Consider the following 27,175-nt stretch of genomic DNA (forward strand, 5'->3'; position numbering starts at 1 on the left):
CTTATATTTCAAACAGAGATTCACGGCTTGAAACGTTGCTATGGTAACTTTTATAGGCTACTTTACAATATATGCACAACCAACATTACCTGGACAGCAACATGAGAAAATAAAGGATGTTTTAGACCACACAATTCATACAAAAAAGAAACACATAGGTTTTATTTTTGGTTTTTATTCCCATACATGATAAAGAGCTTTATAAAACATGCTGTCTGGGCACTGAATGTGAGGGGAAGCAGATTTTATTATGTAACCAGGTTCAAGTTTTTCAGTTGGATCAGTTGGATTCTTTTTTGCATCCATTTTCTATTTACATTCTGCCAAAATAATACACAAAGTTTCAAACTATTAAGTTTTAATGTGATTAACACCCTTTCTGGCATGAAATTATTCATAAAACTGTTGCTCGAGAACAAAATACAAAAAATATTCAGTTCATCAGGTGTGTCATTCGTCGTGGAACTGGGGCAGCTTGTTGCCAGGTATCACCACATGCTCCACCCCCTTTTCTGTGATCACTGCCAGGTTAACCACGCCTCCACTGACGTTGTCTCTGCCCATGGCCAGGGCGAGAGCTGAGAACAGATGAGGAAGAGGGCGGGTAGAGGAAGACAGACGACAAGGTGAATGTAGATCAAGTTCAACAGGTATTATCAGATAATTAAAACAAATACTGTGAAAAGCTGCAACACTGCAGATAATCTGGTATCAAAAAATGTGAATCACATCTGAAATGAAGTCTAAACTTTTTCCTCTAAATGTAAGTCCATATTTACATGGCTATTACAAACCCAGCAAATACTAACCACACAAAAAAGTCCACTTTCCAGGAAATATAAGCTCCCAGTGTAAATATTAACTTCCTGACACATCAAGTAAAAGTAATTAATTCAAAAGTAAAGTTTTACAGAAGTACCATTCGTGGCAAACTGTAGACACTCATCCCTGCTCATGTCTGGTTTGTATTTGGCGTCGACATATCCGTAGATGTAAGTGCTGCCAGAGCCCCCGATTGTAACCGGCTGCCTGATCAACATCCCGCCAAGAGACACGACGTACACCTGGAGGAGGATGAGGAGGATGGAGATGATCAGTGATGCAGCTTTAAGCAAAAAAGTGAATGAAATGTTTGACTGTGATAACCTCGACCAACCTGTGCGCCGTTCTTCCTGTCCCAGCCTGCTGTGATGAAGCCGGCCTGAAGCTCTTCTTTGTTTTTGTAGCACAGCTCCTTCAACACAGATGCTGCTGAGATCACCAGAGGAGGGCCCTCCATCTGCACACTGAGGATTAAGAAGAGATGGTAAGTAAAATGTGATGTGAACATGCTCTGAAATGATGCCCTTTTGTGTAAATTAGTGAGGTGTGTGACCTGTGGAAGGCTAGGTGGAACTTTGCAGCTTTGGTGACGGCCTGAGCGTCCGCCAGGGAGCCAGCCATGCAGCAGAAGATCCGGTCATGAACCTGGATCACTTTGTTGATGGTCTTAGATGAAACATACTCCCTGAAGAGAGGGGTAAAGACAGGAGAAACACAGCAGTGAGAAGAAAAACTTTATGACTGACTGCAAACTCACATTAAAGTTTAAAAAACAGCATCCAAGTGTAAGAAGTGCTTAAATACTTTAGATCACAAAATAAGACTTCAGATGCCAGAATTCTACATCAAATTTTATGCATAGCGGTGGAGTTAGTGGGGTAAGGGCTAGTGGTTAATTTGCAAGCTCCATATGCAGAGGAATAGATCTCAAGGGGGCTGCCCATGTTTGATTTCAACCTGGAAATTGTTCCCTGCATCATTCCCCACTCCCTCTTTGTTTCCTGCTCTAGCTCCTAACTTCTACAAAGACATACAATCCCAAAAGTAAAACTAAAATTACAAAAGGGGGCACACAGAATAGCAGTTTAACCTCAGTCCTAGCATGCAAAAGGCTTTTCTGCATGTCTTTCCCTACTACACAAAAAGGTTACTTAAAGAGGCTGTGCATGGTCAACTTTGTAGACAGCTACAGAGTGCTCATCTGTCAGCCAAGCTCTTATAGTAACTCATAAATCTTGCAAAAATGGAGCTTAAACAATCAATAACTATCGGGAAAAAATAAATTATAATGGAAAATTCACCCTTAAACAGTTTGGTTGGTTGTGTATGTGGTTTTCCTGCATTAGCCTCAGATGATTTTCAAATTCTATAAACTTAAAGCCCTGTTTTGCAAAATGTGATAGAAAAATGATCATAAATCTGACAAATGCTGCAGATGTTTTTTAAAAGTAATTCAGAGTTTTGTTTCTGTGTAGGGCTCTGAGTTTTAGGAGTGTATCTATCCTCTGAATCTGTTCAGAAAAGGTAAATACTGTGAGTTCAGTAGTCCCACTATCTTCATCCTCACCCTCCGATGGAAGCCCTCGAATCTGATCCAATCACGACCCCTCCATCGAAAGTAGCAGCCAGGATAGTGGTCTGGGGGAGAGAGGGCATACAGCATCACAGGTTTACTCATTTATGTTCATTCATGCCCACTGAATGCGCAAAGGATTATGGGACTTGAAGTTCTTATCATGAATAACTTCAGGATGAATTCCCCCTGCTTCGTAGGAAGCATAGGTTAAGTTTGTCGTTTCCTTTGTTCAAATATGACAACAAGTTATTAAATGTATCGTCAGTTCACACGTGGACTTTACGCTCTTTGTTTCCTCACTCTGTCTTTCACGGCTCGGTTAAAGCATCACCTGTTCCTCTCTGAAGCAGTTATCTGCTTTTTTACGCTCAATGCTTTTACCTGAGTTTTTCTGGATAGAGACACAGGTAAACGTATCAGGATTTACTCACCCCTGTGCTGACTCCTTTGACTTGTGAGTTCGTGTAGTGTTTCTCCATTTTTGCTCCAAAACCGAAAGAGAAAAGCGAGCAATGACGCTGAGAACAGCGACCTCAAGCGCACCGTGACGCACAGAGACGCCGCAGACACATCCAGGATGGCGCTATCAAATGTCTTCGAAACGGCTGCACCTGGCTTTAATTTCGACAACGCGACGAGGTAAGAGCTTCTGTTTGTGTCCTCTTTACAACAGACTTTAAAAAAAGCGACAGAAATGTGAAATTTACTTTGTGTAACGCTGAAATCAAACGGAGGTCAAAAGTGAAAGTAACTTTTCTTCCTTGTTTATAAGTTAAACCAAACAATAAATCCAGGATATGCGTGTATTTTTTCATAGGCTAGATATTAACCACAATACATAAAGTGATGTATGTTGCATCCACTCCTCTGTTACCCCTCCTCCCTCTTGTCTCCCCCTCCTCTGTAGAAATGCTGCATTAGAGGGTCTGTTTGAAGGAGGACAGCCTAAACCTATGAAAACAGGCACCACGATAGCAGGAGTGGTGTTCAAGGTGAGAAAAACTACAAATACACACATTTTTCCAATCATAAAACAAATTCAGATCTAATCCAGACTAATTAAAGTGTAGCAGAAAGCTGCCCTTTACTGTCCTGCAAGCATAACAACGCCCTGTGTGATACAACCCAGTATCTTTTTTATAAATACATCACCCTTTTTACATTATCTTGCTTTAAAATTGTTGCTTTTTAGAGCATAATCTTTTTATCCTCGAAGCCTTAACATCAGTGACAACAAGGAGATATTTTATTTGGTTCCATGTGTGTATATTTTCTGCCACACTATCACATAGGATTTTTTTTCATGGATGTAAAACTGTCCCACCGGATATAAGATACAGGAAATATGATATCACCCTTCAGTAAATGCATGTCAGTAAGGCAGATACATAGCCAAAGTGATAAAACCAGAAAAGCACTCAGAGAGCACTGACCTCCACCAAGCATATTGTGATTGTCACCAACACTTTAGTCCTACTTTAATGTTATACTCCCTTTCAGCAGACTGTCTGCTACAATTTGGTGTTAGTTGCAGATTTGTACCATAGTTTGTTTCCTGACAGTGTTGAAAATGATGATGACCCAGTACATATTTCATATTCCAGATCTTAGTATCCAGAATGTTGCCAGGATCTGGATCGTACTTTTACATCTGTCAGAAATTATGGTGACCTTGTCTTGTATTGTTTTTCAAAGCAATCTGACCATTTATCATGGAGTTATATACACATATGGTGAAAACAGCCCTATCCCACAATGATAAAGAATCCTTAAAAAAAATCCTGGATCCAGAAGGTGATCCAGATCACCTCCAAAATTTAATCACATCTTCCTTATCCTATTTTGAACATTTCCTGAAAATTTCCTCAAGTTCTTTTTGTACGTTTTTCAGTTATGTTGTTCACAGACAAAAAAACAGACAAACTCTCCCAAAAACATAACCTCCTTGGCGGAGGTAATGATGACTGTACTTTTGTGTTGGTGCAGGATGGAGTGGTGCTGGGAGCGGACACAAGAGCCACATCCAGTGAAGTTGTGGCCGACAAAATGTGCGCCAAGATCCACTACATCGCTCCCAATATATAGTAAGTCTAAAAACATTAGCAGACAAATCTACGGTCAGATGTACTCACTGTTATACACTCACTGGACACTTTATTAGTCACACCTTGCTAGTACCGGGTTGGACCCCCTTTTTCCTTCAGAACTGCCTTAATCCTTGGTGGCATAGATTCAACAAGGTACTGGAAACATTCCTCAGAGAGTTTGGTCCATATTGACATGATAGCATCACACAGTTGCTGCAGATTTGTCGGCTGAACATCCATGATGAGAATCTCCCGTTCCACCACATCCCAAACGTGCTCTATTGGATTGAGATCTGGGGACTGTGGAGGACATTTGAGTACAGGGAACTCATTGTCATGTTGAAGAAACCAGTCTGAGATGATTCCAGCTTTATGACATGGAGCGTTATCCTGCTGGAAGTAGCCATCAGAAGATGGGTACACTGTGCTCATAAAGGGATGGACATGGTCAGCAACAATACTCAGGTAGGCTGTGGACTTTAAACCATGCTCAGTTGGTACTAAGGGGCCCAAAGTGAGCCAAGAAAATATCCCCCACACCATTACACCAGCAGCAGCAGCCTGAACCATTGATACAAGGCAGGATGGATCCATGCTTTCATGTTGTTGAGGCCAAATTCTGACCCTACCATCTGAATGTGGAGCAGAAATCCAGACTCATCAGACCAGGCAACGTTTTTTCAATCTTCTATTGTCCAGTTTTGGTGTTGATGTGTGAATTGTAGCCTCAGTTTCCTGTTCTTAGCTGACAGGAGGGTCACCCGGTGTGGTCTTCTGCTGCTGTAGCCCATCTGCCTCAAGGTTGGACGTGTTGTGTGTTCAGAGATGCTCTTCTGCAGACCTCGGTTGTAACCAGTGGTTATTTGAGTTACTGTTGCCTTTCTATCAGCTCCAACCAGTCTGTCCATTCTCCTCTGACCTCTGGCATCAACAAGGCATTTTGTCCCACAGAACTGCTGCTCACTGGATATTTTCTCTTTTTGGGACCATTCTCTGTAAACCCTAGAGATGGTTGTGGGTTAAAATCCCAGTAGATCAGCAGTTTCTGAAAAGCTCAGACCAAGAACCATGCCACGTTCAAAATCCCTTAAATCACCTTTCTTCCCCATTCTGATGCTCACTTTGAACTGCAGCAAATCATATTGACCATGTCTACATGCCTAAATGCATTGAGTTGCTGCCATGTGATTGGCTGATTAGACATTTGCATTAACAAGCAGTTGGACAGGTGGCCGGTGAGTGTTTCGTTGTAATGTTTCTACTTTTCCACACCAGAAAATTTCAAATCAAAAGAGACTAAAAGAGAAGAGATGACATCACTATTACATTTTTTCTGGGTTATGGAAATCAGACTATCAGGGAGAAATAAGTCACTCTTTTGAGACCAATTCCTCTCATTTTCTCCTTTTTTCTCATCTGCTCTTTTACCATCTCTCCTCTCCTCCTGTGTGTCTCTCCAGTTGTTGTGGAGCGGGCACAGCAGCCGACACAGAGAAGACCACAGACCTGCTCTCCTCCAACCTCACCATCTTCTCTCTGAACAGCGGGAGGAACCCACGTGTCATCATGGCCGTCAGCATCCTACAGGACATGCTGTACAGGTTTGTGTTACACATGTAAATATTCCAGCTGGTAACAAAGTTAAAGGCTCAGCCCATAAAGAAACTGCCCACCTCTGATTTGACCTCTGGGCCCTCAGGTATCACGGTCAAATTGGTGCCAATCTCATCCTGGGAGGAGTGGACTGCACTGGAAACCATCTGTACTCTGTGGGGCCTTATGGGAGTGTAAATAAGGTGCCGTACCTTACAATGGGTATGTGAATAATCATGCTTTATATGTAACATTAATCTTCAAGTTTTGGCAGCACTGTTATTTTGTCATACCTTTCCTTTCCTGGCTGAAGTCTGACTTTCATTGAAGCCCTTTTCTCTTTCTTTTGAGTGAATTTACATCAAAACATCTTAATCTCTGTTCAGGATCTGGGGATCTGGCAGCTCTTGGGATTCTAGAGGACGGGTTCAGACCCAATCTGGAGGTACACCACATGGACAGCTGTCCTTACATACAGTGGGGAGAATAAGTATTGAACACATCAACTTTTTTCTCATCACATTTATTTCCAAAGCTGCAATTCAAACAAATTTCTACCAGATATTGATATGAACTCAAATAATCCACACATGAAAATAAATCACAGCATTCAGGTCCATAAATAATGATTATGTGGAAGTAAGTACTATAACACGGGAAAAAAATAAAGCTTTGGAAATAAATGTAATAAGAAAAAAGTTGACGCGTTCAATACTTATTTTCCCCACTGTATGTGACACTTACTTAACCTATAATAATTACATTTTGGCACTGCTAAGAAAAACTTTTGTGTCTCAGTCAGTGAAATGTGTCCACATGGATTTAAAAACTGATAAATCCTTCTGTCACCTCCTTCATGTCTCTCTGTTGATCTTGTTTCCATTATTTCTCTGACGTATTCTTCACTCTTTCAGCTGGAGGAGGCGAAGGAGATTGTGCGTCTGGCCATCCATGCTGGAATCATGAGCGACCTCGGCTCGGGCAACAATGTGGACATTTGTGTGATCACCAAAGACGGAGTGGACTACATCAGACCCTATCAGGAGTCTGAGTACAATGACCAAAGGTAGGCCAGAACTATTGGGACTCTGTTCAATCTACTTAATTTTTCATTAGCAGTGAGGTCATTTATTAAAAAGTATGGTTTTGATATATTTATCACTATTACTGAGTAAAAAACTTAAGTAGCACAGTGAAAGTTAGTTTATTTAGGATACAGTGTTACAAAATTAATTTCACTTCTAATTATAATATCTGTCTGTCTGTCCAAAGGAAAATTAAATACAAGTATCGACCCGGCACAACGCCGGTCATGACCGAGAAAATAGTCCCCCTGAAGCTGGAGGTTGTGCAGGAGTCGGTGCAGAGGATGGATACGGCCTGAGGCTCAATCACTCAAACAGTTAGCAGGAAAGCACAGATCTTTATTTCATCACAGTTTTACACAACCTGTTCATTTTAAGTCCCAGAACATTAAAAACAGTCCTACAGTACTATCACAAGGGTTTAAACTCTGCTGCTGCTTCACGCTGAAGTTGTTCAGAAACTTCTCAGCAGAAAGATCGCTGTCAGGTCATCATGAAACACTTGTAACATGTTTGTACTTTACTGAATAAAAATGAAAAAAACAAAAAAAATTTTGACGCCTGTTTTTCTTATAGGGTAGTGCATAACTTAGTTTTTATAAAAAATAAAACAGATGTATTTATTATCTAATTTTAGGTTACACAGAGTAGAACATGGTTCTTATTGAGTACTGTAATTAATAAGACAGGACTCTGCAATCTTTCAAGTAATTAACCATGACATAAGAATTTTTCTTTGAATTTATTCTTTGTTTTAACAAAAATTAAAAATAAAGCAATACTTACAGAATCTGGAAATAAAACATAAAGTTATGCTCGTTTTTTTTTTTTTTCATTATCGTAGTTTAAGGCAAAAAAGTAGTTCTGGCTTTCCCCCCATCTAGGAATGATGTTATGTTCCCACACCTCTTCTCAAATGTGCTGTTTACCCTTGAACATAAAATTAAGTTTCTGTGGGTAAAGGAACATACTTTTTTACAGTCTACACAAACGACTGCAGAGCCAGCCATCAAGATAACTTTGTCATAAAATTTTCAGATGACACTCTTATTCTTAGCCTCTTGCATGTTGATGGCTACCCTTCTGTTTACCTAAATGAGGTTGTCTCATTTCAGGCTTGGTGTGAGGAACATCATCTCACTCTGAACACTAGCAAAACTAAAGAGATGATATTCGACCCCAGGGCAGTTAGATCACATGACCCTGTTTCAATAAGTCACAGTCTAATTGAGAAGGTGGACTCCTATAAGTATTTGGGCATCCAGATAGACATCTTATTAAAGTGGGATGTGCATGTTGATTTCTTGTGTGCCAAACTTGCCCAGAGACTGTATTTCCTTCGTAGACTCAGATTGTTTGGTGTCAGTGAGAATGTGATGTTGACTTTCTATAATGCTCTTATGGGGAGCCTGATCAGATATGGGATGGCAGCCTGGTTCGGCTCCCCATCTCCTTCAGTCCAAATCAAAGATAAACAAACTGCTTAAATGCGCTATGAAAGTGATAGGTAAAAAAGATTACCTGTCCCTTAAAACTATCTTTGACAATACCTTTGTCAGCAGGGCACAACATACTCTAAACGGTCCTTCTCATGTTCTTCACTCAGAATATGAGCTATTTCCCTCTGGAAGACGGTTCAGAGTTAGCAGAGTGAAAAATAAATTCTTAAAACTCTACCTCCATCACTTTACTTAACAAACAATCTGTGGTGACTTAGCACAATGCTCTAGTGTATGGGCAGCAGGGGGTTCTTATTCTTTCTTCCACCTATCTTTTTTTTATTGGCACCATATTGGTATGTTTTTATTTATTAACGTGTGAACACAGCCTTTACTCAGTTGCTTATTTATTATAACAGGCATGGTATTGTATTTCATATTGTATACTGTTGATCGGTATGAATGTATGAATGAGCAAATGATGCATCAAATGTGAGCAGCACTGCACTTTGTCCATGACAAATTTCCCTATCATATCTTAACATGACAGACTGGTAAACCAGACTTATAAACCTGGTTTTGTAACAGATCTCAAGGTTTTGGCCATGGTGTGCTTTGCTGGCAAAAAGCACTGACAGGATATTTCCTTATCTGTTTCACTCAGTTTGCAGTTTGGAGGAAATATTGCACGGATGCATGGCTTTGGACAGACTAGTTTTACACGTCTGTTTGGCTTCTCAAGTGTGTTTGGCTTCACATTTAACACACATGTAAGGGATACTGGGTTAAGATTTATAAAACAGAACTGGAGTTATGAAGGTTCTCATCAGCCACTTTAATCGAATTAATTTTAAATGGGTATTCATAGATTATAATTGTGTTTTCTAGCAGGCCTTTCACCAATCCTCATCAGAGATTGCACACTCTTCAAGTTCTTACCCCGTGTTTCATTCTTCTGCTATTTACTCCTTGTCTTTTAAAAAAAATATATATATGTCGTAATTTACAAATGATCCCCAAAGGAAAGACAAGAAGAGGGTTTACATTAAGGTAACACTGTTATTACAATGTCAGGGACTGAACTTTGTTATAAGAGCACCACTTTACTGTCACTAAATTTGCAAACACAGACTAATAATGTGGTTTTCATCTAGAGAGCAGACACTTTACTTAAAAAAGAAAAAAAAATCTTTTTAAACTATTATTTTTTCTGTGGCAATGGTTTGACCAAACCTGACTGTTTTACTTCGACCTAGAAACTGATGACGACATAACTATACTGGAATCCTATTGGTTTATACGAATACTAATCTTTTTTTTTTTTTAATTCGAACTGAGTACAGAGTTTTGAGTCTCTATTTTAGTGAAAACGTATCATTTTTAAAAGGAACTAAACGCAGTAAAAGTGTGGTCCATTAAAAGTTAAGTCAGTTTCTGCTTTAAACTTATGTTGAATTATGGCCAGGTCCGGACCAGTTTCACATCCTTTCACTTTCGAATTCTTTGATACGTACAAGGAAATAATCCTTGACGGTTTGTCACTCACCCTCGAAAAACCAAACCTCTTTGACACTCAAAACGCCGACAGTTTAGATCATTAATTCTAACATACGATGGCTCTTTTCGATGTGTGCGGTTTTAAGTCTTATTCTGAACTCAGGAGACAGATTCTTCCGACAGGACAGACGCATCTCATCGACCGGACCAACCACTACAATTTCGGGGCCAAAACTCAGGAGTTTGCTGTTCCTTTGGGTGTAGACGTGAGTATATTTCATGTAAGGCTTTGGTTTGGAAACAATACACTGAATTCAATCCGGTAAACCTGCCTGAAACACGAAGCGTCAGGCGGCGGGGTTGGTGCTTTTACGCGTCTGTGGTTTTCAGGATGTGTCGCTTTTGCTTCTTATTACCAATCATGTGCGTTTAATTCAGATAAACTGAACTGTTCTCAAACATCAACGTGTGGTGGATACTGTACACCTGATATTGAACTCACAAAGTGCTGCTGTTGCTTATGCGTAATGCTGAGTCGGTTTTTTTGTGTCATCCCAGCCCTCAGGGTTTCTCAAGTCCTGTAACCGTGATGGAGGAGTGTGTATAGAGCTGAACCATGGGACCACCACCCTGGCCTTTAAGTTCAGACATGGAGTCATTGTAGCTGTGGACTCCAGAGCCTCAGCTGGAGATTACTTGGGTAAATACACATGACTGGCAGCATGAAATGTATAACACGTCATCTGAAGTAAAGATACAGCTACACTAGAAGTTTATGCCAACGTTTGCCATTTTCATCAAAACTTTTGTGGACATAAAGAAGCATTTGTCAACCAAATATTTGATAAGGCAACGAGTGACCCATGCTTCTCTGTGAGGGCTTCTTCTTAGTGTCATAATTTCTCTTTACTCCTGGTCACTGAGTGTTTTCTCTTTCCCAGCGTCCAATGATGTCAACAAGGTTATAGAGATCAACCCCTACCTGCTGGGCACCATGTCGGGCTGCGCTGCAGACTGTCAGTACTGGGAGAGACTCCTGGCCAAAGAGTGCAGGTCTGTCGCTTAGTGTTTTGAATATAGGCAACTTTTGTTTTTTAATCTCCATTTATACAGTATGTTTACTTCAGAGAAACATGCTCCATGCTCCAACTGCTCCTTGGCTTTATAAAATCTACAAGTATTTTATCTTGCTCCTTTGACATAGGTCATGACCTTACGAATACAGTGTATTCACAGTTCCTAAACTAAATAACCTGATAAATCTTAACGTATAGCAACTGAAGGATACTTTTTGATAAAGTGCTTTTACTTCGAATGAATTTTAGCTCTTCAGTGGTCAGGAACATGACAGCAGGAGGTCCTATGATTGAATTTTCTGTAGGCCAGCTTCATAAGGCCTTCCTATGCATATTTTACAGAATTTGATGTAAAATATTGTTCTGATTTTAAACGAAATAATTGTTTGATCACAGATAAGATCAGACAGATTTGTCACGGCCCTGAGCCAGATTATGACACCACAAATAAAAGTAGCAAATAATCTATAGCCCAAATAAAATTGTTGTTCAAATGCGTTTTCCCTCAGCATCCATAAGCCAAAAGTCCAGGTCAACCTGGACAATGTGAGCACTGACTTGACTGTTGATTGCATAATAATAATAATAAAAATAATAATAAAAACAATAAAATGATTAAGAGGCTTATCTTGTTTTATCATAATTTGGTCCAGGCTCTACAGACTCAGAAACAACCACAGGATCTCAGTGGCTGCTGCCTCCAAGCTGCTGTCCAACATGATGCTGGGATACAGAGGCATGGGGCTGTCTATGGGGAGCATGATCTGTGGATGGGACAAAGAGGTGAGATGTGGACACATGTTGGAGGGTGAAATGTACAAGAATCTCAGTCAAAGCCTGAAAATGCTTTTTACCACATGCTGTTACACACAGCCACATAATTAGTGACAAGAGTCAACTGGTTTAGGGCTTCTCCTTTGTGTCCCAATTGAGTAGCAGATACTCAGTAAGGTGAAGCTCAGTTTGGAGGTACTGTTATGTGTTTGCATGCTCATATTAAGCTCTCCTGTGTATATGAGACAATAATTTAAGTAAAATAACTCTGCTGTCTTCAGGGTCCTGGTCTGTACTATGTAAATGACAAGGGGACCCGTCTCTCTGGACGCATGTTCTCCACCGGTTGTGGAAACAGCTACGCCTACGGCGTGGTGGACAGTGGCTACAGAGAAGACATGACGGTGGAGGAGGCGTACGACCTGGGTCGTCGAGGCATCGCTCATGCTACACACAGGGATGCTTATTCAGGAGGAGTGGTCAACAGTGAGTTAACTAAGAGTCTTTGACTTTTTATGTTCAGGAATACACTTTGTGGATTTGCACAAACATCCATTGTTCTGTTTCTTATCTTACTTATCAGAACAAACTCACAAAATATGATACAATATTTATGTCTTCCCAAAAAGCAACCCCTCAAGAATGCAGCCGATGCTTTAAAGACTCTGTGAGAACTTTACCAGTGATCATGAAATGGTCTCACTTTATATATTTGCCTAGTCATAACTCAGGATTAAAAATAAGATTATCAGCAGCAAATGTGTTATTTCTATATGATATTTCTCAGTATTTATTGTGGTTGGGTTGGATTCTGGCAGGAGAACATGCATCCATTTACAGAATGTAGAAAGCATAGCAGGAGAGTGATAGCGCACAGGCTAAACTGTTTGTTTTAATGTTGATTCCAACCCACAGTCAGCAGTTATTCTGCAGTGATCTGTTCAAACTTGAGAGTCTATCAATAAAATGAAGAGTGAGGTTAGGTTAGCTCTGCTTGGTGAGGTTGGAGCTGGTAGATGAGCTCTGGTAGGACAGAACTGGGATTCACTAACATTACAGACACGTATCAGAGCACCGCACTGTGAGGAACACCTCATAACAGTCTGCTCACCCTCTGGACACAAAGCTACAAACTGAGTTTACAAAGTTTGATCATTGTCACCTTTCAAAAAATAGCGCTACATAACTACAAATAAATACATTACCTTGTTGCTTTGCCTCCTACTCTTGAAATACACTACCACTTTAGAGTGAAATCATATCACAGTTCATATTCTTCCGACATACATGAAGACTTTCGTTTCGGTTATAGTCATGTATGTTTTCTAGCTTGTCTTTTAAAACAAATGAGCGCGATTTGAATTCTGGATGTTATTTTTATCCTTGTATAGATTTGAATTTTGTTCCCACTTTAAAGAAATGTGTATGCAAAGCAGCACACTGCTGTGTTCATACAGAGAAATGTTGTTTATACTAACTGTATGTATCTTTGTGTAGTGTACCACATGCAGGAGGACGGATGGATAAAGGTGTGTAAGGAGGACGTATCAGAGTTGATCCATCGCTACAGGAAGGGGATGTTCTGAGTTTGACTCCTCTACCAGAGAGGATCTAAATCAAAACATCTGCACATGCCCAATACATGATTTTCTTCCTTAGTTTTTTTTTCTTTTCAATTTGACACATGCTTCATGAAACTAAACCCTTCTTTGTGTGTAAGCTCAATATATAAATTTGGATCAGTTAATTGTAAAAGGAGAAACTACATTCAGCATATGACCCTATTTTTTCCAGGATCAACCTGTAAAGATTTTTCTTTCTTTGTGATGTCTTGTTTTGGTACTGTGTATGTTGATAATACTGTTTCTCAACTGTTCATAGTTCAGCACAGAAATCTGTGATTTGTGTAGCCAGGCATCTCTAATAAAAGCTGGTTTTAACCTCCTGCTCTGTCCTGTGAGATTCATCTGTGGCAATGTTTTATGTTTAATATGATATTACAGGCACTACTTATTGGTGAGAAGGACTACATTTTTTAAACATATTTTACAGTTCGTTACTCTTCTTTGAACAAAGCAAGACACCAGTTCTTCCTAATCTATCCTTTTTTACAGTCTAAACACAAACCAAAGAGAAAAAATTACATGAGCACATTGAAATATATATACATATATACATAAAAAATACAGAATGGTCCTTTTTAAACCAATATCTGGCACAATTCTTACACATACTGTTTCATCTGTTTCCAAAACGCTTCCTCAAAAAGAAATAAAAGCTCTTGTAAGAGCTGAAAGAGACTGATTAAAGAACGACTGAACAGAGCTGTGTCGTCATTTGTTGCCAGGCAGATTACAGTGCAACAGGTTTGCTCAGCGGGAAACTCATCTCATCACGTGGTTCAGGGAAGAATGACTGCGTTCTCTGACAGTTTAATAAAATGAAGAAGTTAATATACTTATGTTCAAAAATGCCCTTCTCTTACCCCTTTGTGCCTACTTTTATGAACAGGTCCAGTACTTATTAGAGGTGAAATCTTCTTGGTGTCTGAAATCTATAAAATTAATAAATAAATAAATAAATAAATAAATAAATAAATAAATACAGAATGGCCCAAGTCTGCTTTCAAACCTATAGGGGAGAACGGGGTAAGTTGAGCCTGTGGGTAAATTGACCCACCCCCTGTCTCTGGGAAAGGTATGAATCAGTGGTCACATGACTCTGGATTTAGTTAGCCTGCCTTATTTCAAGCTCTCTGTGGTGAACAGAAACACAAGTTGAAGTGTTAAGTTACTTTTGTTCTCCAAAAATCATTTTTTGCAAGTTGAAGTAAATTTCCAACATATCACGAATAATGACTATAAACTCAAAATAATTTTAATTATATTTAAAAACATACATCAAATGTGTTGCTGAACTATCAATGTATAAAACCATATGAATCATGTAGCTAGGTATTAGCCTGAATTGCTAGGCTAGGTTGTTTTTTAAAAAATGGTGGCTGTGGGGTAAAGTGAGCCAAACTGCTTGGGGTAAATTGACCAAGTGGTTTAACTTACCACACAATGAGGCACTAAAGTGTCAGAGGTAAAATGTGTTGAAGTGTAGTAATACACAATGATTTGTTTGTCTGTTTTTTCTTTTTTAATATGTGTAACATTGTAGACAGGCTAGAATGCTGAGGAAATACAGCAGGAAGACAAACTGGGGGTCAACACCCCTTGAGAAGATGCAGAGAGCAGCAACCGAAGTCCAGGGTGGAAGATCCATAGGAAAAGTGGCCACAGAGAGAAATATTGACAGGTCAACCTTACACAAAAGAAAAAGGGAGGGGAAGTGACAGTGGCAGGCTACACAGGGACAGCAAACACAAAGGGGGTCTTCACAGAGGAAATGGAGGAAGACCCAGAAAACCATGTGAAAAAACTGGCTAAAACTAGCAAAGAAATCCTATGATCTAGCCTACAAAATGGCAGAAAAAAACAACACCCCTGTCCTCGAGAGCTGGAAAGTTAACGGTTCAGCAGGTGGCGCACAAGAGATCACAATTCAACTTAGGTAAACAGTTGGTCTTGTCGCTAAACAGATTCTTAATAATGTCCCTATTCTTTAAGGTCGAGATTGGTTCATCATCTTCAAGGAACGCTTCCAAAAAAGTCAAAAGGTCAACTTACCCCCATGTGGTTCAATTTACCCCGTAGCTGGAGCAAGTTGAGCCACAAAGACCTTTTTTTTTGACAGGTTTTATTTCCATGACCAATCATTATGGATGTGTTCTAATTATTTCCATTGATGTGAGACATCATGAAATTAATATACATGTGTTGATTTCACTTCAATTTCATTTCCACTCGCCTACAGGTCAAACAATGTTAAAAGTGTCTCAGTTTACCCAGCTTTCCCCTACCTGTCACAATTCAGATCTATTTCTCGTTGTTCTGTGAAAGTGTTGTTGTAAAATTGATGGTTTAAAATAACCTAAAGGTAGGTTGTCTCATAACAGAGTATACCACTGTTTCATCTGTTTCCAAAACTTTTTCCCAATAAAGAAATAAGAGCTCTTGAAAGAGCTGAAAGAGGCTGATTAAAGAACGACTGAGCAGAGCTGTCGTCATTTGTTGCCAGGCAGATTATTGTGCGACAGGTTTGCTCAGCAGGAAACTCATCTCATCACGTGGTTCAGGGAAGAAGGACTCTACACTTTCTGACAGGATAACAAAATAAAAAAGTTTATACACTTATTTTTCAAAGTGCCCTTCTCTTATCCCTTATGTGCCTACTTTCATGAACAGGTACTGTACTTATTAAAGGTGAAATGTTTCCTGATAGCTTACCTGATTTCATTTATTCAAAAATAAATTTACTTTCCAAATGTCTTAAAAAATGATTTTGATTGGGTTCCCAGTTTATCACGTACCAACTAAACATTTGCTTTCAGTCTGAGTGAAATCACAAAAAGAGACATAATATTGGGAGTTTTTTTTTACTTTATTGGAACACAAAGAGAAAGTAAAAAAATGATCACAGAGCAAAACATTATTTCTAATCTAAACTTCACCCAACACAAATCATTTCAAGCGATACAAATCATGTATGATTAAAACAAATCTCTGTACAGTGCTCCCCTTCAGCTCTTAGATTTACAATCCTTAAATTAATTAAATGTTTCAAACTGAAGAATGTTCTCAAAATTAGACTGGTGATTATACGGCAGCTAGCACACCTATGAAGCCTTAAAACTTAATTATATTGAGATAATACAGAAAAAAAAATCAATGAACTATAGGGTTAATGATGAAAAACCTTAAACACATAAATTTATTTTGCTCCAGCGTTTTTAGAAACCATGAACAGAAATATACAACTATTATTTACAAAAGGTGTGTCAAAGAAGAACGGGTGGAGGGCGTCTGATGCACTTTGTCATTGTGAATTTTTGTTGTGTCCTTTGATTGAACATTTCCTGGAAGTTAAACTGAGAAAACTCACAGATGTGGAATCATAGCCAGTTGGAAATCTGTGATAAATGATTTAAAAATTCAACATTATGTTTAAAAAATTAATCCAATCCAAATAAAGATGAAGAAGCAGTCAGCTGATATCTGAGGCTGAGCATCTGCTTCAAGTGATCACGCACATCAGTTATACCAGAATGTTATTTGTATTAAGGGTCAATTAAATCTCCTTCTTGACAAAAATATGAATTTTAAAACTGAATATTCCCAAACTGACAGATCAGAAAATGTGAAGCTGTGTGTGGTGAGTGTATTTATGTATATTAACGACTTAAGAAAAACTGATTTAAGCCTGAAGCTCCCAACACCAGAAGTATCAAACAGCAACTATGGTGGGTTTGTTTTCAAAAAGAAAAACACCAAAAGTTCTGCAGATATAAGAAAATCTGTGCGATGCTTTTACAAATGAATAATGTTTAATGTTTTTCTATCTGTTGTGATTCAAAAACATCTGAGTAAACCAAACAGTCTAAAATCTTCATTTAGATTGGTCAAAACTAGATTTAAGCTTCTTTTCTTTATATCTTAATTTATAAGCATCACACATAAGACACCAACCCTGATCAGTTCACATCATATCTGAGGAGAAAAACAAAAAACTCCAGGAAAGATGTGCTGGATCTTCGATACAGTGATGAATGTATCCAGGAAACCCTAAAATGAGGAGACAAAACAAAGTTAAACAGAATTATTTCAGACAAAAACATTCAGTCATCTTCAGAGCTTTAATACAAATATATATTATATATTTTAAAGCAGCTACAGGTGATCAAATACTGAAATGTAACTCACTGATTTCAGGGTTGTGTATTCGTATTTAAGCTTTCTGAAGCATGACTTCTTCCTCCACAGCAGTGGTGTTCGCCGCTGTAATGTCAGAGACACAGAGTCAGCACATATCCCATCACTTTAAGTTAAAGAAAGAAATTTTTGGATTCAAGAATAAAAACAAGATCTACTTACGGGGTGGAGATGGAGGGCGTTTGGCTGAAATAGAAAAAAAACAGTTATTGACACGTCTGTCAGATATTCTTTCCACTGATTTCTGTTTTGGCTCATTATATTATAATAAAACCCATCATTGGACTTCATTACAACATTTTGGACTCTATATCTTTTTTAACTTTTGCAATCTGGATAAACACAGCCAAACAGGAAACATGAGACAGTTTTCTGTCTTTGGTCTCTCACCATTCATCTTCTTGTGAATGAAGAATCCAGCCACACAGAGGACGGTGGAGAGGAGAATCACTCCAGCGACGATGAGGAGGATCATGTAGATGGGATTCTCTGTTCAGCAGAAAACAAAATAAAGTCACAATCTGAGCCAGAGAAGTGGATTAAAGACAAGAACATTTTTGTTTTTTTATCCTGTTAGTTTCACCAGCTGACATTTCAGTTCTATCTGGTTGTTTTTCAGTAAAGTTGTTTCATCTCTTCAGCTTCAGCTTTATGGAACAATAAAAGCTGCTAACTATCAAACCTGAACTTAGATCGCCCAAATTAAACATTTTCTGTAAAGAGTTCAATAACAAATACCAAAAAAAAAAATACTTATAAAATAATTCCAGGTAGTATTATAAAAAAAACAATAACACAAGGCATGTCAGTAATTAAACTTTCTAATTGCAAATCAAACTGACAAATATGAATAAACTTTTTTATCTAATCATAAATTTATATATATAAAAAACAGGTCTCATTTGTAGATAAATGTAAATTTTATAAGAGTATCTTTATTTTATTATTTTTTAGGATTTGCTGTGGACTTTTGCTCAAGTTTAATGTTGGACTTAACTTTTTAGCTGCTTCTCTGAAAACATGAAATCAAAAAATTCAGAGGTTTAAAAAGAAAAAAGTGACATTGTATCCCATCCCAAACACCACTATTAAAGTTAAAATAACACTCGTCACTTCTGTTTCCACTTTTACCGTAGTTGGTCCTGATGTCCTTTTTGTTGAGTTTGGTGACCTGGTCCTTCTCCACCCCAGCGAGCTGAAACACACAGTCGTACCTCCCCCAGTCTTCAGATGGAAGTTTCAGCAGGTCCACACTCATCTGGAAGGATCCGTCGTGGTTGGGAATGATCTCTCCGACCTCCACGTCCTCCTGAAGCTCCTCTCCGTCTTTCCTCCAGAACATCATGGCGCTGTCAGGGTAGAAACCTGAAGCGTGGCAGGTGACTGGAGAGGACGGAGACTTCTGGAGGAGAGACACTGACGGCAGGTCTGCAGGAACAAATAAAGACTATTTAATTTTTTTGCTTTTTTAATATACTTAAATATTGTTACAAGTCCTACTGCTGTTCATTTTCAAATTCATAGGTAAATAAAAGTCTACGAACATTTTGTGTGTAAGCAATGAAAATCTAGCTTATTATTTATAATATTTCTATTGTTTTAAATCATTTAACCAGGCAAAAGCCTCAATGAGATTGAAAATATCTTGTACAAGAATGTCCTGGCCAGGACAACAGTGAGTCATAATCACTATAAGCGAGTAAGTAACATAATTGTAAGTTGATAAAAAAGAAGAAATATATATATATATATATATATATATATATATATATATATATATATATATATATATATATATATATATATATATATATATAAACGTGAAACATTTGATTTAATGTCACAGTGTAAAAAATATATGAATGATAAGCATGACTCATATCTTCATCATAACTCATTATGTGATCCTACCTGTTCTCATCAGAGAGCTCCTTCCATAGTTCACATACTTCTTCAACCACTCAATGCACTCTGTGGTGAGGTAGTTTTTGTCCTGTGCAATCCAAGCTTTGTCTTTATCCCACCTCTGTTTGGTGATGACGGCCTGTTGTTTAGGAGCAGTCCATGTCAGTGTCTTCAAGTCCAGGGAGATAAAGTCTTCTCCATCATAACCATACTGATCAAAACCTTGGATCTCTTTAGTCTCATCATCCCACTCACAGCCGTACATATTCTGGTAAAGATGGATACCTGAGAGAGAGAAAAACATGGAGATTACAAATTACTGTCTCTTTTTTACCAGTCACACTGAAGTCCACACAAACAAACAAAATTACACACGCACACGCACACGCACGCACACACACACACACACACACACACACACACACACACACACACACACACACACACACACACACACACACACACACACACTCACACACACACACACACACACACACACACACACACACACACACACACACACACACACACACACACACACACACACACTCACACACACTCTCCTCTGTCCTGGTCTGTTCTAGGAGCTTCCCCTGAAGGAGCTGAGTCTGAGTCCAGGATCAGTGTGTGTCCTCCTCCTGCTCAGCCCTCAGTGCTCAGCAGTGTGTTACTCCAGCTGCTCCCAGTAAGACAGAGACCAGCAGGACCATCATGGAGACTGGGAGGCAGTCTGAGAGTCCTGATTGGTCCATCCATCTGTCAATCATCCAACACAACCAACAGCTGTTTCCAGCTGCAGATGTTACTTTGATGCTGACTGAGAGGACGGAGACACACTGAGGACACAACAGTGGACATAATCTAATCTAATCTGCGTTTCTATGAAGAGCTGAGACTAACCAGGATTTCATCAACCACTTATTTTCACATTTACACATGAACCATTGACTGATTTACACATGTGGAGACAGACTGAGGCCCACTTTTCACACTGCTTCACAATAACACTGAAGCTTTCTGACTGTCAGATTAAACTGTCAGCTGACTGTCAGATTAAATCATCTGGAGACACAAACTGTTTGAAGTTTCTGATTCAGAATCACAGAAATGATTCTTCACTGATCCAAACTGTGTCCAAACATTTTCTGTCATCAACTCATCATGAACTGACTCCATGTTTCAGCTCCACAAGTTAACCATGGCAAACACACACTGTGCTCAGCTCCACTTCATCTCATGTAATCTGGATTATACCACACATGGATATTATGGGATGGACACAGTGAATCAGCACAGTCCAGTTAATGTCATCAAATGTGTTTTCTAGCTCATATTTGGAGCTCAGAGTGATTCAGTTTGTCTCTTTAGATTATGTGATGTGTGTTAGTGAAATGAACTGATCCACGCTTTAATCTGTGAATATCAATAAACAAGTCAAAGAAGTCCATCACAACTTCTCAGAGAGCTGAGGAGAAATCTTTAAACTGCTCCTTTAGTCCAGACCTGACCTGATCTAATCTAATCTAATCTAATCTAATCTAATCTAATCTAATCTAATCTGATCTAATGTGTGTAGTTGTGTTTTTCTCCATGATGAGCTCAGTGTTGTGTCTCCAGCAGAGTTTGTCTGTTAAACTTGTTAAAGCTCTGATCTGAACGTGATCTTCATGGTGTTTCCTGTCAGCAGCTTTATTCAAACACGCTGCTCCTCCTCTCATGTGTGGACCCAGCACAAGCAGCCTGTGTCCCATTCACGGTCCCGCTCCTCAGTTTGAGAAACCAGGCAGTAATGCTCCTCTATCAGCTGTGTGTTGTTGAGCTGCTGTGATAAACAGGTTTTCTCAAAGAGAGTTCATGTGGAGCGCCTCACTGTGGACACTTCAGAGGAGTTATTCTGATCTAATCTGTGCAGATTAAGAGTTCATCATCTCTGTGGGTTATTATGGGATGGACAGAAACACTGAGTCAGAGCAGGACAGCAGCATCCAGTGGTCTGAGGGTCACCGATGTTTCTGTTGAGTCTGTTTCACACCAGAAGAGACTTCATCAAACAGACAGACTGTGTGTGTGTGTGTGTGTGTGTGTGTGTGTGTGTGTGTGTGTGTGTGTGTGTGTGTGTGTGTAGTAACTCTGTTTCCTAAAACACAGGCTGAAGATATGAACAACATTTTATCAGGAGAAACTTAAACATGAACAAACCTCCAGTCTGGTTGAAGCGTGGTTTAATATTTTTTATGCTGGCTTTGAAGGTTTGCTGGTGACCCCTACAGATCTCAGTCATCTCCTGCCAGTACTGAGGATCAAACTCCAAGACTTTGCTCATCCACTCCTGTTTGGGTATGTTTTGGTTGATGTTACTATCACAGTAACTAATCTGTGCGTCATCAACCAACCCAACAGACACATATTCTGGGAAGCCTGGGACTCCAGAAGAAGCGGTGTAGAAATACTTCAGAGAGTGAGTCACTGTAAAAACAAAACATTTCCATCAGTTTAGATTTTATCACATTTTTCAATCACTGAACAAAGTTATCATCCAGCACACACAATCAAAGACTTCTACACATTCAACACAACTTTATCACCTCTTTACAGTCAGTAAATAACATTCATTTAAAGATCTGAAGAAAAAAACTCTTCATCCTAAAATTCCTGATGAATGTTTCTGAGAAAATGTTTTTTTTTTCTTTTCTAACACCAATCATCAAACAAGTCAAACATTTCAGTCCAGCAGTTTTCCTCCTGACTGTAACTGACAGGTTTGTATCAACAGTTTGAACTCGACATTTTTTAGATCTGGTTGAACTTTAGTTTAGTTTCCTGTTGGTGCAGATTTTTGTGTGTGGTGATGATCATTATCAGTTTACACTCTCATTATTTATGATTTCAAATCAAAAACTACAGACAGTTATCAAATATTTATTTTTAGATTTCTGTCATTGAATCCTGCGCTCTTTTCTTCAAACACATGTTTACAAATTTTTCCAACTTCATTTGTTGGGTATCAGTGATGTGTCTGTTTAAAATCAAATTGTTTGATAAAGTCTAAAATCACTGATTAAATTCTTACTGATTTTAGTCATAAATTAGTATCAGCAGAGTAGCACAGCTCACATTTTAATCTGCCCTTTTTTGATTAACATAAAATTAAGTCGAACATTCCTAAAGCTGGATTTCTTTTAGGATTAAAATAATGTGGATAAATTCAAAGATCAGATTATTTGACATATCAAACTTTTTGTCTTTTCAGTCAAAACTGAAAATGAACTGGAGCCTCATTTATAAAATAGTGCGTAAAATCCTCACTACAAATGTACGCATGCGCTCAAAATTATTTTTATTTATTAAACCGTTTGTGCGCACACCTGCACGCAATGTCCCTTTATAAAACAGGATCCACCTGGAGAAGTGCACATAGAAAGATCCCCAAACTCCACCCCTGCCACGCCCAAAATCAACCTTAAATGTTCAATGCAAAACACCTCGTGAATGAAAATGCATTTGAATGAGGTCCCCAGCGCTGGATCATGGCGAAAACCGGAAGTTTAGACGAGGAAGAGAAACTTTCTGACCCAGAAACTGAGGAGTTCGTAAATGGAGTGACAGATCAAATTGACTTAATGGTGGCTGAGCACCATTATATATTTATATTGTATGAATAAATAAAAATATAAATTACCATACAAATAATTTAAACACTTTTTAATGGGGGTTAACAGTTAAAATATTTAAGTGTTAAATTTTTGTTACATAGTAATGACTGCTATTCATGGACCTGTGATCATACTTGACCTTTAAATATTATTATTGTCATTATAATATTCTTACTTACTGTTATTCTCCCCACCATTTCTAATGTAAGAGATCATTAGGCCCATTATTGTACATTCTGTTCTGTGTCAACACAGGAGCCAATTTGATTAAACTTGATTTTCTTGATAACGTTTATGTGGCTATAAAAAACTATGCCTTTTGTTTTTTATGTTTCAAGCATTAGGGGTGTGTCAGCTAAGTGAGGAGGTAAAAGGGGATGCACGGCCGGAAATTATTAGTGTTATTAAAACTGAAAACACAGTTAATGATAAACGTATTGAGAGATATGTCTGAAACTAGTGGCTCTATGGTTTAAGCGATTACATTAATGACTGGTCCTGTAAGCTCTGCCCGGGATACTGAAAACAAGCCGGGCTGAAGATATGAACGTGATGGACTTTTATTCTATTTATTTCTTTATTTTTACATTTATATATTGTCATAATGAAAGTGACTTATTGGGAACGGCTCGCTACATGTGCAATTACAGCCTGAATAAAAGCCTTGGTCTGAAAATTAATGATTATTTTTCTGTAAAGCTTGACATTTAATCAGGTTTATTTTCAAGTTTATTTTTATAAATCACAACCTTTGAGTGGGAAGTTACACATGCCACTTCCACGCCCTGTTTTGTGCAATAGCAAGCTTTATAACTGAGGCCCCAGGACATTAAAGCTGAAGAATAGAGCTGTGGCTGCCCTCTGGTGGACAAACTCTGTAATGACGAACTTTATATTTTTTATCCTTCAAGTTTTCAGCAAATATTTTTTTTTGTGATGTGATCTGACTAAACCAACAAAACCCACAGAAAGTATCAACAGAAATTAGGCGTTTTAGGGAGGATAGCTTTTAAATTTGATTTTTAAAATCAAAGAAAATATGAGATGAACACTTGATGAAAATGAGCCATCACAATGTGAAAGTGTTTCTACAAGTAATTATTTGAGTTTGTACAATTCAGATAACATGGCTTTAATTGAAAAAAGGGAGAAAGATGAAACTTTCACAAAAATCTTAACAAGATGATCATGGTTACAGACAGTAACATAATAAAACCGTCGAGTGCCACCGTATAGGCAGAGTATTTTTATTTTAAGGGTTTTTTTTAGGCATTTTGAGTCCATCACTAAATTAATTACTGTTTCCTATCGCCCTTTACAAAAAAGATGTTTCGTGTAAATTCAAATTCTTGATATCTACTTTCGTCTTGTTACGCCGAAGAGGCCTAGGTCAACGTTGGATGAATTACGCGAAAATAAATGACAAAAAATTATACAAAAGCTGACATAAAAGATTTTTAACATTTGTAAAACATAATAAGATCTAGAATTAAAAAAAAAACCATAGAGTGAACCCAGAATTGTTATGTGCAGTTTATAGACAAATTAAACTTAACTTCTCTTTATAATAAATCAACTTAAATGGATTTTGACTCACCTGCCGTTGTGTCATGTAGGACTAATCCCAGGACACAGAGGATTGTCAGGGACTTCATCATGGTCTGTGGCGTCTCAAAGTTTGATGAACCCGTAACCGGACTGCTCTTCTCCAAAGATCGGGAGAAACTGCGCGTGCCAGCCGAGCTCCCTGAGTCAAACAGTGAGGAGGCGGGAAAGGGTGACATCACGTTCTATTTATCAGCCAATCGCAACACAGCCTGAGCTTCCTTGTCAGCGTTACTAGGCAGAAAACATTCACAGAGGTTGTGAATGAAAGCGAAAGTAAACCTCACATGACACAGCTAAGGAGAAAACACAACTTTTTTTTTGTTGTTAAATTTTCCTGTTCACAGTTTTTGAGCCATTCCTTATCCGAACTATTTCCAACCAATCTCAAACAGCTGTTCTGTTGTAAAGCTGCAATAATTATTTTATCCATTAAACAACGTTTTCGATAATTTTGTTTTTTTAATTTGATCCTTCAAAAAAACCAAAACTGTAAAGTGAAATGTGAAATCGAGTCAGAGAGCCACATAAATGCCCCTGTAATCATTTTAGAGCATAGCATGCTAAATACTGCTGAAACAGGACTCATGTGACACCTGATGCCATCTTTCATTATGCTCTGGCTTTGAAACTGGGATACTCTGTTCAGTCCTGTTTGTAAAGCAAATCATTATGTTTAATAAAGATTTACATACTTAGAAGAGGCACAAGGTTTAAAATAATCACTGGGCACTATTTGGCTCTTTACATCTTCTCTCAAAGAATGGAGTTATTCTTTAAAGATGCAAGAAAATGGCCTTCAAAGTAACACAGAGAACATAAGTAGATTTAAAACTAGGGCCAAGTAAAGAAAAATGTTTTCAAGTGCAAAAATAAGATGTAGCCCCGAGCTACAACAAGATTTGCTGTTATTTACTAAAAGTTTAGGTCAACAGGATTGCCCAGATACGAGCATCAATACTGGTTAAAGCAATTCAAGTGAAAGATGCAAAAGATGCATGAGTGCAGTCAACGATACACAAGAGCACATTCTGCTACTTAGGTTTAGTTAGGAAACATTATTTACAATTTTTAAACTCCTATGCTACAATTTTCCAGATTCAAGATAGCAATCAATGTTGAAAACTGGCCGAGACAAGTCAATGATAATTCCTAGGCCTACTTGAGTCCTTTTCATATCTGTGTAAAACTAATAATATTGAAACTAGCCCACTTTAAGATGTATAAAAAGCCCATATAGCAGCTTGGCGGAGTGATGATATAAATTTATAATTTTTATTACTATGGCTGATGATTTATGGCTGTAGATATGACTTTGATCTCAATTTCCTATAACAGTTTTCAAAATCAATCACTTTTGTTTCTCTTTAATTTGGTGCTTTTCAGAAAACGTGTTGTGCTTGATCTGAAATATCTTTCAACTAGGGATGGGTACCTTTCACATTTGAGACGATACAGTACCAATACCCTGTACCTGGCCATCGGGACCGGTACTCTTCAATACCAGTTTCTGTGTTTATGTGATAAAAAATATCAATTTGTTGAATAATAAAGTGTAAAAAAATTCAATTTAACATATATATTCTTCAATATATAACCTTGCATTGCTGTGTTCAAGTCCAGCATGGAAAATTGCCAACTCTTTCGATCCCTCATAGTCACAAGGAGGCATTTAGGTACCTAAACGTGGTACCTTTTGGTCTTACATGAATCAATACCTGGTATTTTTGCCACAATTTGGTCGGTTCTTTTAAAAGTACCTAATTTGGTCCCCATCCCTACTTGCAACTGTAAATTTTTTTGTTGTTTCCTAATTTCTCAAAACATATATGCATATTTCAGTTGACAAATGATTAAAACTTCAGTTTAATTTATCTTAATTTGATGGCAAAAAATAAATAAACAATTAAAGAATTGGATCAAGAAAAACTTTAATCTTAATGATTTTCTATGTCCAGGTCAGAGGGAGCCACTTCAAGGAGGCTAAAGAGCCACTTGCAGCTCCAGAGCCACAGGTTGCAGACCCCTGGGTTAAGGAAAGCATGAAATTTGCGTTAACATTTTGAAAACTACTTTGGAGACCCATAAAAAATCTCTGGCGACTCACCTTCGGGACAGACCCCAGACTTTGGGAATGACTGCTCTACAGTGCCAGAAAACAATTCACCTCCCATTCAATGTGGGCTGATAGTTACATTAACGACTCAGACAGGAGACGTTTTTTGAACTAGGCTGTAAATAGGTTAA

The 27,175-nt window shown here is 38.3% G+C and overlaps 5 protein-coding genes across 5 annotated transcripts in view; 2 read left to right on the plus strand and 3 right to left on the minus strand.

Moving 5' to 3' along the window:
- Positions 1-439: 439 nt before the first annotated feature.
- On the minus strand, positions 440-2,972 carry psmb12 (proteasome 20S subunit beta 12). The gene is made up of 6 exons (XM_074686551.1): positions 2,830-2,972; positions 2,390-2,460; positions 1,376-1,507; positions 1,157-1,286; positions 920-1,064; positions 440-578 (listed from the first exon to the last, which is right to left on the minus strand). Exons 1-6 carry the CDS (start codon positions 2,875-2,877, stop codon positions 451-453), a joined length of 654 nt encoding a protein of 217 aa, XP_074542652.1. The 5' UTR covers positions 2,878-2,972; the 3' UTR covers positions 440-450.
- psmb13a (proteasome 20S subunit beta 13a) lies at positions 508-7,663 on the plus strand. Its single transcript, XM_074686550.1, has 10 exons — positions 508-626; positions 1,227-1,306; positions 2,898-3,037; positions 3,306-3,390; positions 4,385-4,482; positions 5,946-6,086; positions 6,185-6,300; positions 6,465-6,523; positions 6,993-7,144; positions 7,351-7,663. Exons 2-10 carry the CDS (start codon positions 1,304-1,306, stop codon positions 7,460-7,462), a joined length of 906 nt encoding a protein of 301 aa, XP_074542651.1. The 5' UTR covers positions 508-626; positions 1,227-1,303; the 3' UTR covers positions 7,463-7,663.
- Positions 7,664-10,075: 2,412 nt separating this feature from the next.
- On the plus strand, positions 10,076-13,732 carry psmb8a (proteasome 20S subunit beta 8A). The gene is made up of 6 exons (XM_074686552.1): positions 10,076-10,365; positions 10,658-10,799; positions 11,041-11,152; positions 11,829-11,958; positions 12,231-12,435; positions 13,447-13,732. Exons 1-6 carry the CDS (start codon positions 10,216-10,218, stop codon positions 13,533-13,535), a joined length of 828 nt encoding a protein of 275 aa, XP_074542653.1. The 5' UTR covers positions 10,076-10,215; the 3' UTR covers positions 13,536-13,732.
- Positions 13,733-17,331: 3,599 nt separating this feature from the next.
- LOC141802766 (major histocompatibility complex class I-related protein 1-like) overlaps positions 17,332-27,175 on the minus strand; it is a 58,337-nt gene continuing 48,493 nt past the window's right edge. The window contains exons 4-8 of the mRNA XM_074686494.1: positions 18,897-19,193; positions 18,156-18,254; positions 17,928-17,951; positions 17,757-17,831; positions 17,332-17,618 (exon numbers count right to left, since the gene is read on the minus strand). Of these exons, the coding sequence (XP_074542595.1) occupies positions 17,782-17,831; positions 17,928-17,951; positions 18,156-18,254; positions 18,897-19,193 (470 nt within the window). The 3' untranslated portion in view covers positions 17,332-17,618; positions 17,757-17,781. The remainder of the gene's footprint in view (positions 17,619-17,756; positions 17,832-17,927; positions 17,952-18,155; positions 18,255-18,896; positions 19,194-27,175) is intronic.
- LOC141802769 (major histocompatibility complex class I-related protein 1-like) lies at positions 19,663-25,065 on the minus strand. The gene is made up of 3 exons (XM_074686497.1): positions 24,921-25,065; positions 21,870-22,136; positions 19,663-19,955 (listed from the first exon to the last, which is right to left on the minus strand). The coding sequence occupies exons 1-3, from the start codon at positions 24,979-24,981 to the stop codon at positions 19,663-19,665; spliced, it is 621 nt and encodes a 206-aa protein (XP_074542598.1). The 5' UTR covers positions 24,982-25,065.

The sequence above is a fragment of the Halichoeres trimaculatus genome, unplaced genomic scaffold (genome assembly GCF_033239565.1).
Source record: "Halichoeres trimaculatus isolate MK-OKI-2021-1 unplaced genomic scaffold, fHalTri1.1 fHalTri1_scaffold_14, whole genome shotgun sequence".
Taxonomy (NCBI): domain Eukaryota; kingdom Metazoa; phylum Chordata; class Actinopteri; order Labriformes; family Labridae; genus Halichoeres; species Halichoeres trimaculatus.

Coding starts and splice junctions, on each gene's coding strand:
- psmb13a (XM_074686550.1), top strand. Junction 3,391..4,384: donor TAGCAGGAGTGGTGTTCAAG/GTGAGAAAAACT, acceptor GTGTTGGTGCAG/GATGGAGTGGTGCTGGGAGC. Junction 6,087..6,184: donor CTACAGGACATGCTGTACAG/GTTTGTGTTACA, acceptor CTGGGCCCTCAG/GTATCACGGTCAAATTGGTG.
- psmb12 (XM_074686551.1), bottom strand. CDS start 2,877: ATGGAGAAACACTACACGAACTCACAAGTCAAAGGAGTCAGCACAGGG. Junction 2,461..2,829: donor TCAAAGGAGTCAGCACAGGG/GTGAGTAAATCC, acceptor TCTCTCCCCCAG/ACCACTATCCTGGCTGCTAC. Junction 1,508..2,389: donor TCGAGGGCTTCCATCGGAGG/GTGAGGATGAAG, acceptor CCCTCTCTTCAG/GGAGTATGTTTCATCTAAGA.
- psmb8a (XM_074686552.1), top strand. CDS start 10,216: ATGGCTCTTTTCGATGTGTGCGGTTTTAAGTCTTATTCTGAACTCAGG. Junction 11,959..12,230: donor TCTGTGGATGGGACAAAGAG/GTGAGATGTGGA, acceptor TGCTGTCTTCAG/GGTCCTGGTCTGTACTATGT. Junction 12,436..13,446: donor TTCAGGAGGAGTGGTCAACA/GTGAGTTAACTA, acceptor ATCTTTGTGTAG/TGTACCACATGCAGGAGGAC.
- LOC141802769 (XM_074686497.1), bottom strand. CDS start 24,981: ATGATGAAGTCCCTGACAATCCTCTGTGTCCTGGGATTAGTCCTACAT. Junction 22,137..24,920: donor CCTACATGACACAACGGCAG/GTGAGTCAAAAT, acceptor TTGTTTTTACAG/TGACTCACTCTCTGAAGTAT. Junction 19,956..21,869: donor ACGCTTCAACCAGACTGGAG/GTTTGTTCATGT, acceptor TCTCTCTCTCAG/GTATCCATCTTTACCAGAAT.